The 16,527-nt window shown below is 57.4% G+C and overlaps 1 protein-coding gene across 1 annotated transcript in view; it reads left to right on the plus strand.

Moving 5' to 3' along the window:
• LOC110165165 (titin-like) overlaps nucleotides 1-16,527 on the plus strand; it is a 243,161-nt gene that overhangs the window by 140,073 nt on the left and 86,561 nt on the right. The window contains 19 exon segments of the mRNA XM_055150484.1: nucleotides 612-899; nucleotides 2,255-2,406; nucleotides 2,515-2,662; nucleotides 4,081-4,258; nucleotides 8,509-8,630; nucleotides 8,711-8,998; nucleotides 9,836-10,132; nucleotides 10,217-10,403; nucleotides 10,661-10,776; nucleotides 10,852-11,151; nucleotides 11,270-11,569; nucleotides 11,694-11,799; nucleotides 12,058-12,254; nucleotides 12,358-12,666; nucleotides 12,769-13,047; nucleotides 13,172-13,471; nucleotides 15,015-15,317; nucleotides 15,403-15,783; nucleotides 15,872-16,047. Coding sequence (XP_055006459.1) covers nucleotides 612-899; nucleotides 2,255-2,406; nucleotides 2,515-2,662; nucleotides 4,081-4,258; nucleotides 8,509-8,630; nucleotides 8,711-8,998; nucleotides 9,836-10,132; nucleotides 10,217-10,403; nucleotides 10,661-10,776; nucleotides 10,852-11,151; nucleotides 11,270-11,569; nucleotides 11,694-11,799; nucleotides 12,058-12,254; nucleotides 12,358-12,666; nucleotides 12,769-13,047; nucleotides 13,172-13,471; nucleotides 15,015-15,317; nucleotides 15,403-15,783; nucleotides 15,872-16,047 — 4,427 coding nt within the window.

Genomic DNA, 16,527 nt, shown 5'->3' on the forward strand with positions numbered 1-16,527 from the left:
TAGTAGTAGTAGCAGTAGTAGTAGTAGTAGTAGTAGTAGTAGTAGTAGTAGTAGTAGTAGTAGCAGTAGTAGTAGTAGTAGGTAGTAGTAGTAGTAGTAGTAGTAGTAGTAGTAGTAGCAGTAGTAGTAGTAGTAGTAGTAGTAGTAGCAGTAGTAGTAGTAGTAGTAGTAGTAGTAGCAGTAGTAGTAGTAGCAGTAGTAGTAGTAGTAGCAGTAGTAGTAGTAGTAGTAGTAGTAGCAGTAGTAGTAGTAGTAGTAGTAGCAGTAGTAGTAGTAGTAGTAGTAGCAGTAGTAGTAGTAGTAGCAGTAGTAGTAGTAGTAGCAGTAGTAGTAGTAGTAGCAGTAGTAGTAGTAGTAGTAGCAGTAGTAGTAGTAGCAGTAGTAGTAGCAGTAGTAGCAGTAGTAGTAGCAGTAGTAGCAGTAGCAGTAGTAGTAGCAGTAGTAGTAGTAGCAGTAGTAGTAGTAGCAGTAGTAGTAGTAGTAGTAGCAGTAGTAGTAGCAGGAGTAGCAGTAGTAGCAGTAGTAGTAGTAGTAGTAGTAGTAGTAGTAGTAGTAGTAGTAGTAGTACTTTTAAATCCTTCGTGTTCTTTAAACTGGTGTCTCTGACTCAGTGGCGCCCTCTATGGACCTGAGCGCCTTCAGAAACGGTCTGGAGGTGATCGTGCCCGTGCCCCTGACCATCCGGGTGCCCATCAGCGGGTACCCCACGCCCACGCCCACCTGGACCTTCGGCGACAAGGAGCTGCGTCCGGACCAGGACCGCGTCTCCATGGTGACCAAACCCACGTACACGGAGCTGACCGTCAGTCCCAGCGTCCGACCCGACAAAGGAACCTACGGACTCACCCTCGAGAACGACGTGAGCTACGTCAGCGGAGAGGTCGAGGTCAACGTGATTGGTGAGACCCGCCAGGGACCGGGGACCGACCTGCCAGGGACCGGGGACCGACCTGCCAGGGACCGGGGACCGACCTGCCAGGGACCGGGGACCGACCTGCCAGGACCGGGGCGACCTGGGGACCGGGACCGACCTGCCGAGGACCGACCTGCCAGGGACCCGGGAGGGACCGGGGAGGGACCCGCCAGAGACTGGGGACGGTGGGGATTAGATATGAAAGAGACCGGGGGCAGACTGGGGAGAGACTTGGTTTAGTCCTGGTTCAGTCCTGGTTCAGTCCTGGTTCAGTCCTGGTTTAGTCCTGGTTTAGACCTGGTTTAGTCCTGGTTTAGTCCTGGTTTAGACCTGGTTTAGACCTGGTTTAGTCCTGGTTCAGTCCTGGTTTAGTCCTGGTTTAGTCCTGGTTCAGTCCTGGTTCAGTCCTGGTTTAGACCTGGTTCAGTCCTGGTTTAGACCTGGTTTAGTCCTGGTTTAGACCTGGTTTAGACCTGGTTTAGTCCTGGTTTTAGTCCTGGTTTAGACCTGGTTTAGACCTGGTTTAGATCTGGTTTAGACCTGGTTTAGACCTGGTTTAGTCCTGGTTTAGTCTGGTTTAGTCCTGGTTTAGACCTGGTTTAGACCTGGTTTAGACCTGGTTTAGTCCTGGTTTAGACCTGGTTTAGACCTGGTTTAGACCTGGTTTAGTCCTGGTTTAGTCCTGGTTTAGACCTGGTTTAGACCTGGTTTAGACCTGGTTTAGACCTGGTTTAGTCCTGGTTTAGTCCTGGTTTAGACCTGGTTTAGACCTGGTTTAGTCCTGGTTTAGTCCTGGTTTAGACCTAGACCTGGTTTAGACCTGGTTTTAGACCTGGTTTAGACCTGGTTTAGTCCTGGTTTAGACCTGGTTTAGACCTGGTTTAGACCTGGTCCTGGTTTAGACCTGGTTTAGACCTGGTTTAGACCTGGTTTAGACCTGGTTTAGTTTAGTCCTGGTTTAGACCTGGTTTAGACCTGGTTTACCTGGTTTACCTAGTTTAGTCCTGGTTTAGTCCTGGTTTAGACCTGGTTTAGACCTGGTTTAGACCTGGTTTAGACCTGGTTTAGTCCTGGTTTAGTCCTGGTTTAGTCCTGGTTTAGACCTGGTTTAGACCTGGTTTAGTCCTGGTTTAGTCCTGGTTTAGTCCTGGTTTAATCCTGGTTTAGACCTGGTTTAGACCTGGTTTAGACCTGGTTTAGTCCTGGTTTAGTAGACCTGGTTTAGACCTGGTTTACCTGGTTAGACCTGGTTTAGTCCTGGTTTAGACCTGGTTTAGACCTGGTTTAGTCCTGGTTTAGTCCTGGTTTAGTCCTGGTTTAGATCTCTCTCTGTTCTTGCAGCTGCCCCCAGTGCGCCCAAAGACCTGAAGGTGGCAGAAGTGACTCGGCGACACGTTCACCTGCAGTGGGAGGCGCCGGAGCACGACGGGGGCAGCCCTGTCACCCACTACCAGATCGAGAAGAGGGAGGTGTCCCGCAAGACCTGGGCCAAAGTGAGTCACACCGGGCCAAACCGGGCCAAACCGGGCCAAACCGCACCGACAAACACACCAAAACACGCTCACATCTTCTGACGTGAAAACACCTGTGATGTTCTCCAGGTGGCCGCAGGAGTGTTGGACCTGGAGCACACGGTCACTGACGTGATGGAGGGAAAGGAGTACCTCTTCAGTGTGACGGCGTGCAACAAATGCGGCCCCGGAGAACCCGCTTACATCGATGAGCCCGTCAACGTGTCCTCTCCTGCCAGTGAGTACCCCAAAAACACCACCCGCTCCCCCTCTCCTGCCAGTGAGTACCCCAAAAACACCACCTGCTCCCCCTCCTGCCAGTGAGTACCCCAAAAACACCACCTGCTCCCCCTCTCCTGCCAGTGAGTACCCCAAAAACACCACCTGCTCCCCCTCCTGCAGTGAGTACCCAAAACACCACGCTCCCCTCTCCCTGAGCCCAAAAAAACCACCTCCCCCTCCTGCCAGTGAGTACCCCAAAAACACCACCTGCCCCCTCTCCTGCCAGTGAGTACCCCAAAAACACCACCCGCTCCCCTTCCTGCCAGTGAGTACCCCAAAACACCACCGCTCCCCCTCCTGCCAGTGAGTACCCCAAAAACACCACCCGCTCCCCCTCCTGCCAGTGAGTACCCAAAAACACCACCTGCCCCCCCTCCTGCCAGTGAGTACCCAAAAACACCACCCGCTCCCCCTCCTGCACTGAGTACCCAAAAACACCACCTGCTCCCTTCCTGCCAGTGAGTACCCCAAAAACACCACCCGCTCCCCCTCCTGCCAGTGAGTACCCCAAAAACCCACCCCCCCCCTCCTGCCAGTGAGTACCCCAAAACACCACCCGCTCCCCCTCCTGCCAGTGAGTACCCCAAAAAAAACACCACCCCTGCCCCCCTCCTGCCAGTGAGTACCCAAAAACACCACCCGCTCCCTCTCCTGCCAGTGAGTACCCCAAAAAACACCACCCGCAGTGAGTCCCCCCTCCAGTGAGCCTACCCCTGCCTCCTGCCAGTGAGTACCCCAAAAAACCACCCGCTCCCCCTCCTGCCAGTGAGTACCCCAAAAACACCACCCGCCCCCCCTCCCCCTGCAGTGAGTACCCCAAAAACACCACCCGCTCCCCTCCTGCCAGTGAGTACCCCAAGTACCCCCACCCGCTCCCCCTCCTGCCACGTGCAGTACCCAAAAAACACCACCCGCCCCCCCTCCTGCCAGTGAGTACCCCAAAAACACCCACCCGCTCCCCTCCTGCCAGTGAGTACCCCAAAAACACCACCCGCCTCCCCTCTCCTGCCAGTGAGTACCCCAAAAACACCACCCGCTCCCTTCCTGCCAGTGAGTACCCCAAAAACACCACCGCTCCCCTCCGCCTCCCCTCCTGCCAGTGAGTACCCCAAAAACACCACCCGCCCCCCTCCTGCCAGTGAGTACCCCAAAAACACCCCCAAAACACCACCCGCCCCCTCCTGCCAGTGAGTACCCCAAAACACCACCCGCTCCCCCTCCTGCCAGTGAGTACCCCAAAACACCACCCGCTCCCCCTCCTGCCAGTGAGTACCCCAAAAACACCACCCCCAAATGTCATCGTCACGGTAACAGCCCCAGCGCCGGCGGCCATGTTGTGTTTGTATTAACCCTGATGCCCTCCCAAACCCGCAGCGGTGCCCGACCCCCCGGAGAACCTCAAGTGGAGGGACAAGTCGGCCAAGTCCATCTTCCTGCTGTGGGAGCCTCCAAAATACGACGGCGGTGCCCCCCTCAAAGGTTACATCATCGACAAGTGCCAACGAGGAACCGACAAGTGGGAACCGTGTGGAGACCCCATCACGGAACTCAAGTGAGACCCAGAGACCGGACCAGAGACCAGAGACCGGACCAGAGACCGGACCAGAGACCGGACCAGGACCGGACCAGGACCAGAGAGAAGAGACAGAGACCAGAGACCGGACCAGAGACCAGAGACCGGACCAGAGACCGGACGAGACAGGAGACCGGACCAGAGAGACAGAGACTAGAGACAGAGACAGAGAGAGACCGGACCAGAGAGACTAGAGACGGACCAGAGACCAGAGAGGACCAGAGACTGAGACCAGAGACCGGACCAGAGACCGGACAAGACGGACCAGAGACCCTAGAGACCAGAGACCGAGACCTGAGACCAGAGACCAGAGACCAGAGACCGGACCAGAGACCGGACCAGAGACCGGACCAGAGACCAGAGACCAGAGACAGAAGACCAGAGACAGAGACCAGAGACTGAGACCAGAGACCAGAGACCAGAGACCTAGAGACCAGAGACCGGACCAGAGACCGGACCAGAGACTAGAGAGACCAGAGACCGGACCAGAGACTAGAGACCAGAGACCGGACCAGAGACCGGACCAGAGACCAGAGACCAGAGAGACCAGAGACCAGAGACCAGAGACCAGAGACCAGAGACCAGGACCAGAGGACCGAGACCAGAGAGACCGGAGACCCAGAGACCAGAGACCAGAGACTGACCGGACCAGAGACGGACCAGAGACAGAGACCAGAGACCGGACCAGAGACTAGAGACCAGAGACCTAGAGACCAGAGACCAGGACCAGAGACTAGAGACAGAGACGAGACCAGAGACCGGACCAGAGACCGAGACCAGAGAGACCAGAGACCGGACCAGAGACCTAGAGAGACCAGAGACCGGACCAGAGACTAGAGACCAGAGACCGGACCAGAGACCAGAGACCAGAGACCAGAGAGACCAGAGACCAGAGAGACCAGAGACTAGACCGGACCAGAGACCGGACCAGAGACCAGAGACCGAGAGACCAGAGAGACCAGAGACTCAGAGAGACCAGAGACCGGACCAGAGACCGGACCAGAGACCGGACCAGAGACTAGAGACCAGAGACCGGACCAGAGACCCAGAGAGACCTAGAGACCAGAGACCGGACCAGAGACCGGACCAGAGACCGAGACAGACCAGAGACCAGAGACCAGAGACCAGAGACTAGAGACTAGAGAGAGACCGGACCAGAGACCGGACCTGAGACTAGAGACCAGAGACCAGAGACCAGAGACCAGAGAGAGACCAGAGACCGGACCCAGAGACCGGACCAGAACCTAGAGACCAGAGCCGGACAGAGACTAGAGACCAGAGACCGGACCAGAGACCAGAGACCAGAGACCAGAGACCAGAGACCAGAGACCAGAGACCAGAGACCAGAGACCAGAGACCAGAGACCAGAGACCAGAGAGACCAAGAGACCGGAGACCAGAGACTAGAGACCAGAGACCAGAGACCAGAGACCGGACCAGAGACTAGAGACCAGAGACCGGACCAGAGACTAGAGACCAGAGACTAGAGACCAGAGACCGGACCAGAGACCGGACCAGAGACTAGAGACAGAGACCAGAGACCGACCAGAGGAACCAGAGACTAGAGACAGAGAGACCAGAGACCAGAGACCAGAGACCGGACCAGAGACCGGACCAGAGAGAGACCAGAGACCTAGAGACCAGAGACCGAGACCGGACAGAGACCAGAGAGAGACCAGAGACCGGACCAGAGACCAGAGACCAGAGACCGAGACCAGAGACTAGACCAGAGACCGGACCAGAGACCGGACCAGAGACCGGACCAGAGACTAGAGACCAGAGACCGACCAGAGACTAGAGACCAGAGACCGGACCAGAGACCTAGAGACCAGAGACCGGACCAGAGACCGGACCAGAGACTAGAGACCAGAGACCGGACCAGAGACCAGAGACCGGACCAGAGACCGGACCAGAGACTAGAGACCAGAGACCGGACCAGAGACCAGAGAGACCGGACCAGAGACCAGAGACCAGAGACCGGACCTAGAGAGACTAGAGACCAGAGACCGACCAGAGACCAGAGACCGGAGACCAGAGACCAGAGACCGGACCGGACCAGAGACCGGACCAGAGACCTAGAGACCAGAGACCGGACCAGAGACCGGACCAGAGACTAAGAGACCAGAGACCGGACCAGACCGGACCAGAGGAGAGACTAGAGACTAGAGACCAGAGACCGGACCAGAGACTAGAGACCAGAGAGACCGGACCAGAGACCGGACCAGAGACCAGAGACTAGAGACCAGAGACCGGACCAGAGACCAGAGACCAGAGACAGACCGGACCAGAGACTAGAGACCAGAGACCAGAGACCAGAGACCAGAGACCGGACCTAGAGACCAGAGACCGGACCAGAGACTAGAGACCAGAGACCGGACCGACCGAGACAGAGACCGGACCAGAGACCGGACCAGAGACTAGAGACCAGAGACCGGACCAGGACCAGAGACTAGAGACCAGAGACCAGAGACCAGAGACCGAGACCAGAGAGACCGGACCAGAGACAGAGAGACCGGAGAGACCGGACCAGAGACCAGAGACCAGAGACCGGACCGGACCTAGAGACCAGAGAGACCAGAGACTAGAGACCAGAGGACCAGAGAGACCCAGAGACCGGACCAGAGACTAGAGACCAGAGACCGGACCAGAGAGAGACCAGAGACTAGAGACCGAGACCAGACCGGACCAGAGACCAGACCGGACCTGAGACCAGACCAGAGACCAGAGACCAGAGACCACCAGAGACCGGACCAGAGACTAGAGACCAGAGAGACCGAGACCAGAGACCGGACCAGAGACCGGACCAGAGACCGGACCAGAGACCAGAGACCAGAGACCTAGAGACCAGAGACCGGACAGAGACAGAGACCGGACCAGGAGACCGACCAGACCGGACCAGAGACCAGAGACTAGAGACCAGAGAGACCGGACCGAGACAGAGACTAGAGACCGACCAGAGACCGAGACCGGACCAGAGACCAGACCAGACCGGACCAGAGACCGGACCAAGAGACCAGGACCAGAGACTAGAGAGACCAGAGACCGGACCAGAGACTAGAGACCAGAGACCGGACCAGAGACCGGACCAGAGACCTAGAGACCGGACCAGAGACCAGAGACCGGACCAGAGACTAGAGACCAGAGACTAGAGACCAGAGACCAGAGACCTGAGACTGGAGACCAGAGACCAGACCAGAGGACGAGAGACCAGAGACCTAGAGACGGACCAGAGACCGGACCGGAGACTAGAGACCAGAGACCGGACCAGAGACCGGACTAGAGACCAGAGAGGACCCTAGAGACCAGAGACCGGACCTGAGACTGACCTGAGACTAGAGACCAGAGACCGGACTGAGACTGAGACTAGACCGGACCAGAGACCGGACCAGAGACTAGAGACCAGAGAGAGACCGGAGACTAGAGACCAGAGACCAGAGACCAGAGACTAGAGACCAGAGACTAGAGACCAGACCAGAGACCGGACCTGAGACTAGAGACCAGAGACCGGACCGGAGACTAGAGACCAGAGACCAGACCAGAGACCGGACCGGAGACTAGAGAGACCGGACCAGAGACCTAGGACCAGAGACCGGACCAGAGACCGGACCGGAGAGACCAGAGACCAGAGACCGGACCGGAGACTAGAGACCAGAGACCGGACCGAGACCTAGACCGGACCAGAGACCGGACCAGAGACCGGACCGGAGACTAGAGACCAGAGACCGGACCTGAGACTAGAGACCAGAGACCGGACCAGAGACCGGACCAGAGACCGGACCAGAGACCGGACCAGAGACCGGACCAGAGACCTAGAGACCAGAGACTAGAGACAGAGACAGAGACCAGAGACCGATGAGACCGACCAGAGACCGACCAGAGACCGGACCAGAGACGGACCGACCGGACCGAGACCGGACGGAGACTAGAGACAGACCAGAGACCGGACCAGAGACGGACAGAGACCGGACCAGGACCAGAGACCGGACCAGAGACCGGACCGGACCGAGACCAGAGAGACCGGACCAGAGACCGGACCAGAGACCGGACCAGAGACCGGACCAGAGACCGGACTGGAGACCAGAGACCGAGAGACCAGAGAGACCAGACCAGAGACCAGAGACCGGACCAGAGACCGGACCAGAGACCGGACCAGAGACCGGACCAGAGACCGGACTGGAGACCAGAGACCGGACCAGAGATTGAACTTGTGTGTAACTGTTGTTCTCTCAGGTTCCAGGTGAAGGGTCTCATCGAGGGCCAGTGGTACTCGTACAGAGTCAGAGCCATGAACCGTCTGGGAGCGAGTCGCCCGAGCAGAGCCACGGACGAGATCCAGGCCGTGGACGCCAGAGGTGAGAGACGGACCCGGTTCAGTCCTATTATAGTCTTGGTTCAGACCCGGTTTAGACCTGGCTCTGGTCTCTCTCTTCAGAACCTCCTCAGATCCAGTTGGACGTTAAACTTCTGGCTGGACTCACGGCTCGCGCCGGGTCGAAGATCGAGCTTCCGGCCGAAGTGTCGGGAAAACCGGACCCGAGGATCAAGTGGACCAAAGCCGACCTGGTTCTGCGCGCCGACGACCGCATCACCATGGAAACGAGCCCGGGTCACGCCAAACTGAGCATCGCCAACACCACTCGCGGCGACACCGCCACCTACATCATCGAAGCGGTGAACACGTGTGGGAGAGCCACCGCCACCGTGGACGTCAACATCCTGGGTACGAGACAGTTTAGACTGGGTTTAGACCTGGTTTAGACCTGGTTTAGACCTGGTTTAGACCGGGTTTAGACCGGGTTTAGACCCGGTTTAGACCCGGTTTAGACCCGGTTTAGACCGGTTTAGAGGTTTAGACCTGGTTTAGACCCGGTTTAGACCGGGTTTAGACCGGTTTAGACCCGGTTTAGACCCGGTTTAGACCCGGTTTAGACCCGGTTTAGACCCGGTTTAGACCCGGTTTAGACCGGGTTTAGACCTGGTTTAGACCTGGTTTAGACCTGGTTTAGACTGGTTTAGACCTGGGTTTTAGACCGGGTTTGGTTTAGACCGGGTTTAGACCTGGTTTGGGTTTAGACCTGTTTAGACCGGGTTTAGACCCGGTTTAGACCCGGTTTGGTTTAGACCCGGTTTAGACCGGGTTTAGACCTGGTTTAGACCTGGTTTAGACCCGGGTTTAGACCCGGGTTTAGACCGGGTTTAGACCGGTTTAGACCGGTTTAGACCCGGTTTAGACCCGGGTTTAGACCCGGTTTAGACCCGGTTTGGTTTAGACCTGGTTTAGACCGACCGGGTTTAGACCGGGTTTAGACCCGGTTTAGACCGGGTTTAGACCGGGTTTAGACCCGGTTTAGACCCGGTTTAGACCCGGTTTAGACCCGGTTTAGACCCGGTTTAGACCCGGTTTAGACCCGGTTTAGACCTGGTTTAGACCTGGTTTAGACTGGGTTTAGACCTTGTTTTATTCAAAATTTAAAACTTGTTTCATGTATGTTTTTATTTTTGGAGTCTTCCTTAGTCCTGGTTTAGTCCTGGTTCTAGTCCTGGTCTGTGTCCTCAGATAAACCGGGTCCTCCCGCTGCCTTCGACATCTCGGAGGTGACGAGCGAGTCGTGCGTGTTGGCGTGGAACCCGCCGCGGGACGACGGCGGCTCGCCCATCACCAACTACATCGTGGAGAGTCGCGACACGACCAAAGAAGAGTGGGTGAAGCTGTCGGCGACGGTGAAACACACCACGTTCACCGCCACCAAACTCACCGCGCTGCGCGAGTACGTGTTCCGCATCAGCGCTGAGAACCAGTACGGCATCGGAGCGCCCGCCGAGCACACGCCCATCGTCGCCAAGTACTCCTTCGGTACGTGCTGGGTTCAGACCCGATTCAGACTTTGTTCAGTCCTGGTTCAGTCCTGGTCTCACCCCTGGTCTCTCCTCTCCACAGACCCGCCTGGTCCGCCCACGCGGGTGACGCCCTCAGACGTGGCGCGGGATGCGGTGACTCTGTCGTGGTTCGAGCCGGACGAGGACGGCGGCTCGCCCATCACCGGGTACTGGGTCGAGAAGTTTGACCCGGACAGTGACAAGTGGGTCCGCTGCAACAAGCTGCCCATCAAGGACACCAGCTTCAGGTCAGGACGGGGTAGACCTGGTTTAGTCCTGCTTTAGTCCTGCTTTAGTCCTGCTTTAGTCCTGGTTTAGTCCTGCTTTAGTCCTGGTTTAGTCCTGCTTTAGTCCTGCTTTAGTCCTGCTTTAGTCCTGGTTTAGTCCTGCTTTAGTCCTGGTTTAGTCCTGCTTTAGTCCTGGTTTAGTCCTGCTTTAGTCCTGCTTTAGTCCTGCTTTAGTCCTGCTTTAGTCCTGGTCTAACCTCTCTCTTTCTGGACTTCAGGGTGAAGGGTCTTCCCACCAAGAAGAAGTTCCGTTTCAGGGTTTTGGCCGAGAACTTGGCCGGACCCGGAAAAGCCAGTGACGAGACTGACCCAGTCCTGATCAAGGACCCCATCGGTGAGTCTCAGAGACCTGCTGTAGACCTGATTTAGTCCTGTTTTAGTCCTGGTCCTGACCCTCTCTGTCCCTTAGACCCACCCTGGGCCCCTGGCAAGCCGGTGGTGCGTGACGTGGGTAAGACGATGGTGACGTTGGCGTGGACGCGGCCGGAACACGACGGAGGAGCGAAGATCGAGGGCTACGTCCTGGAGCTGCAGAAGAGCGGCTCCGAGGACTGGATCCGAGCGGCTGAAGACATTCCTCAGACAGAACACGTCCTCAAAGACCTGAAGGAGAAACAGGAGTACACCTTCAGAGTCCGAGCCGTGAACCGAGCCGGCGAGAGCGAACCCAGCGATCCCAGCGAGAAGGTGGTGTGCAAGGAGCGCCTCTGTGAGTACTGCCAATAATACGAGTACTACAAGTACTACAAGTACTACAAATACTACAGATACTACAAATACTGCAAATACCAGTACTCCTCCTCCTCACCCGTCTCTCCTCTCCACAGACGTGCCCTCGCCGCCTCAGTGGTTGGAGGTCGCCGGTATCTCCAAGACGGCGGCGGACCTGAAGTGGCAGTTGCCGAGCAGCGACGGCGGCTCACCCATCACGAACTATGTGGTGGAGAAACGCGACGTGAGGAGGAAGGCGTGGCAGACGGTGGACACCACGGTGAAGGAGCTCAAGTACAGCGTGACTCCTCTGAACGAAGGCTCGCTCTACGTCTTCAGAGTCGCCGCCGAGAACGCCGTCGGCATGTCCGAGTTCTGCGAGCTGGAGGACGCCGTGCTCGCCAAAGACACTTTCAGTAAGAGACGCACCAAACACACGACGTACCAAACGTATGACGCACCAAACACGCCAAACGCACGACCTACCAAATGCACAACACAAACCTCAGACCTCTGACCTCTGACCTGTGTCATCCGCAGCGACCCCTGGACCGCCGTACGCTCTGACCGTGATGGAGGTGACCAAGAGACACGTGGAGCTCAAGTGGGAACCTCCACAGAGCAACGGAGGACGCCCCATCACCAAGTACGTACTACTACTACTACTACTACTACTACTGCAAATACTACTACTACTACTACTACTACTACTACTACAGTAAATACTGTTACTTCTACAAGTACCACTGTCGTACTCCTGCTGCTCATTATCATCTTATTTATAAAGCACATTTAAAACAACTTACAGTAGCTCCTGACTTTAGTCCTGTTGGAGACCTGGTTTAGACTCAGTTTAGACCTGGTTCTGATCTGGTTCTGACCTGGTTCTGACCCGGTTCCTCAGGTACGTGATAGAGAAGAAGGAGAAGCTGGGCTCTCGTTGGCTGAAGTGCTGTAAGACTCCGGACAGACAGACTCAGTTCAAAGTGACCGACGTGGACGAAGGCGCCGAGGTCCAGTTCCAGGTCCGAGCCGAGAACCAGGCCGGTGTTGGAGAACCTTCAGAACCCACTGTGGTTCTCACCATCGAGGACGCCACCAGTGAGTACCCGCCGAGTGCCCAGAGACAGTTGTAGTGAAATGAGTCTTATGGTTATGGACTAGTAGGTGGAAGTCCTGACTCTGTCCTCCCTCGCTCCCTCAGGCGTTCCGTCTCCACCCGTGGATCTCGCCGTGGTGGACGCCAGCCGTGAGCACATAAACGTGACGTGGAAGCCCCCGGTGAAGGACGGCGGCGTGCCAGTGACAGGGTACCACGTGGAGGTGTCGGAGGCGCGGCCGGAACTCAAGTGGCTGCGCGTCAACACTCGACCGGTCAAAGAGCTCACCTTCCGCATCGACGACGGCATCAAACCGGACAAGAAGTATGTGATCCGCGTCCGCGCCATCAACTCCGTGGGCGTCAGCGAGCCCTCCGACGTCACCGACAAGGTCTACACCCGCGATCCCGACTGTGAGTACCACACCTCCCGGTTTAGACGGGTTTAGTCCTGGTTTAGACCTGGTGTAGTCCTGGTCCAGTCCTGGTCCTGGTCTCAGTCCAGTCTCTCCTCAGGCGCTCCCACCCTGGAGGTCTCCTCAGATGAGGTGGTGGTGGTGGAGGGTGAGAAGCTCCACCTGGTGGTGCCGTACCGGGCGATCCCGATGCCGAAGATGGCGTGGGCGAAGGAGGAGGCGGAGCTTAAAGTGGACGACCGCCTGTCGATGACGGTGGAGATGAACGACGCCCACCTAGAGCTGCTCAAGAGCACGAGGGCAGATGCTGGGAAGTACACCATCACCCTGGAGAACGAGCTGGGCAAGGCCACGGGCACCGTGCCCGTCAAAGTCATCGGTGAGGAGAGACACTTTAGTCCTACTTAAACCCTGTTTAGACCCTGTTAGACCTGGTTTAGGCCTGGTTTAGACCCAGTTTAAACCTGGTTTAGACCCTGGTTAGACTCTGTTTTCGCCCGCAGGACTTCCGGGTCAGTGTAAGGACATCTCTTCTGCTGATGCCACTAAAAACTCGGTGGTGATGAGTTGGGTGGCGCCTGAAGACGACGGTAACACGCCCATCACTGGGTACAGCCTGGAGCGCCGCGAGGCGTCCAAGAAGACCTACGTGCCCGTCATGAGCAGCCAGAACGTCCTGACCTTCACCGTGAAGGACCTGTACATCAACTGTGAATACTACTTCAGAGTCCGAGCCCACAACCGCGTGGGCGCAGGACCCTACCTCGAACTGAGGAACCCCGTGATCACCGAGGAGATCAAACGTAAGAACACCCACCTACACCACCTACACCCACCTACACCCACCCACACCCACCCACCCACACCCACCCACACCACTACACACTACACCACCTCCACACCACCCACACCCACCTACACCCACCCACACCCCACCCACACCCACCTACACCCACCCACACCCACCCACACCCACCTACACCACCTACACCCCACCCACACCCACCTACCACCCACCCACACCCACCCACACCCACCTACACCCACCCACACCCACCTACACCCACCTACACCCACCCACACCCACCACCACCCACCACACCCACACCCACCCACACCCACCTACCCACCCACCTACACACCCACACCCACCTACACCCACCTACACACCACCCTACACCACCCACACCCACCACACCACACACCTACACCCACACCCACCTACACCCACCTACACCCACCTACACCCACCTACACCCACCCACACCCACCCACCTACACCACCTACACCACCCACCACCCACCCACACCACCACACCCACTACACCACCTACACCCACCTACACCCACCCACACTACACCCACACCCACCTACACCACCTACTACACCACCCACACCCACCCACACCCACCCACACCACACCCACCTACACCCACCCACACCCACCCACACACCACACCCACCCACCCACCACCCACCACCACCCACCTACACCCACCCACCACACCCACCCACACCCACCTACACCCACCCACCACCCACACCCACCCACCACCCACCCACACCCACCTACATCACCCACACCCACCTACACCACCTACATCCACCTACACCCACCCACCACCACACCCACCCACACCACACCCACCTACACCCACCACCACCCACCCACACCCACCCACACCCACACCCACCCACACCCACCCACACCCACCTACCACCACCTACATCCACCTACACCCACCCACACACACCCACACCCACCTACACCACCTACACCACCCACACCCACCCACACCCACCTACACCACCTACACCCACCCACACCCACCCACACCCACCCACACCCACCCACACCCACCACACCCACCTACACCACCTACATCCACCTACCACCACACCCACCAACACACCTACACCCACCCACACCCACCACACCACCCACCCACCTACACCACCTACATACCTACATCCACCTACACCACCCACACCCACCCACACCCCACCCACACCCACCCACACCCACCTACACCCACCTACACCCACCCACACCCACCCTACACCCACCCACCCACCTACACCCACCTACACACCACACACCACACCCACCTACACCCACCCACACCCACCCACACACCACCCACACCCACCTACACCACCTACACCACCTACACCCACCCACACCCACCCACACCCACCCACACCCACCCACACCCCACCTACACCCACCCACACCCACCCACACCCACCCACACCCACCTACACCCACCTACACCCACCTACACCACCTACACCCATGTATGTAAATGTAAAATTTAAAAGTTAAACCTTTTGGCGTTCTGCAGAGAAACCGGACCCGCCCGTGTGCGTGGAGGCATACGACCCCACCTCCAAGTCCATCACCGTGTCCTGGAAGGCGCCCGACTACGACGGCGGCTGCCCCATCCAGGGCTACGTGGTGGAGAAGATGGAGAAGGACGGCGACCGCTACGAGAGGGTCACGCCCAACCTGGTGCCTGGCTTCACCTACACTGTCACCGGGCTCACCGAGGGACAGGAGTACCAGTTCAGAGTCCGGGCCGAGAACGCCGCTGGGGTCAGCGAGCCGTCAAGAAGCTCAGCCATGATGAAAGCCGAAGACCCGAAAGGTGAGAGTCAGAGGGGACCTTCTCAAACTCTTGTTATTTCTCTCTTTCTTTGCTGACCTCTCGTTTCTTCTCTTGTTCCTCACAGAGAAGCCCGTGGTGTCCCTTTCCGCTCGGGTCCAGGGTGGACTCTGCGTGAAAAAGGGTGAGGAGATCCGCCTGGACGCGCTCGTGTCTGGATCGCCGTATCCCAAAATCACCTGGCTCCGAAATGAGGAGGACGTGACCAAAGAGCCGTCCAAGAAACTGGTTCCTATTGTCAAAAAGCGCAAAACCAAATCCAAGGTCCCCGAGCCCGAGCCAGAGTTCATCACCCCCCTGAGGGAGCGCCTGGGACTCGACCAGACCCGCCGGGGCCAGTCCGTGCTAATGGTCAGAGACGCTGTGAGACGCGACCATGGCGCCTTCACCGTGAGAGCCGAGAACCAACACGGGGCCGCCACCGCCACCTGCATCGTCAACGTGCTCGGTCAGTCCTTGTTCAGTCCTTTTTTAAACCTGCTTTAGTCCTGGATTAGTCCTGGTTCTGACCCGGTTCTGACTTGGTTTCTCCACAGACGTGCCTGGACCTCCTCAGAACTTCTCGTTCTCTGAGGTGAGGAACACATCTGTGGTTTGTCACTGGGAGCCTCCTGAAGACGACGGTGGTGCTGAGATTGAGAACTACATTTTAGAGAAGAAGGACAATCGCAACGAGGAGATGGGCTGGATCACCATCACCTCCACCCTCAAGGTACCTCCACCCAACACCTCCACCCATCACACTTTCACCTCCACCCAACACCTCCACCCATCACACTTTCACCTCCACCATCACACCACCTCCACCCACACCTCCACCCATCACACTTTCACACCTCCACCCAACACCTCACCCATCACACACCTCCACCCATCACACTTTCACCTCCACCAACACCTCCACCCATCACACTTTCAACTCCACCACACACACACCTCCACCCAACACCTCCACCCATCCACACACTTTCACCTCCACCCAACACCTCCAACCCATCACACTTTCACCTCCCCCAAACACCTCCACCCAACACTTTCACTCCACCCAACACCTCCACCATCACACTTTTCACCTCCACCCATCACACTTCCACCTCCACCCACACCTCCACACCCATCACACTTTCACCTCCACACCATCCACTTTCACCTCCACCCATCACACATTCACCTTCACACATTCACCTCCACC

This window comes from Boleophthalmus pectinirostris, unplaced genomic scaffold, assembly GCF_026225935.1.
Source record: "Boleophthalmus pectinirostris isolate CB_2022bp ecotype Guang Dong unplaced genomic scaffold, ASM2622593v1 HiC_scaffold_1, whole genome shotgun sequence".
Lineage (NCBI taxonomy): Eukaryota > Metazoa > Chordata > Actinopteri > Gobiiformes > Gobiidae > Boleophthalmus > Boleophthalmus pectinirostris.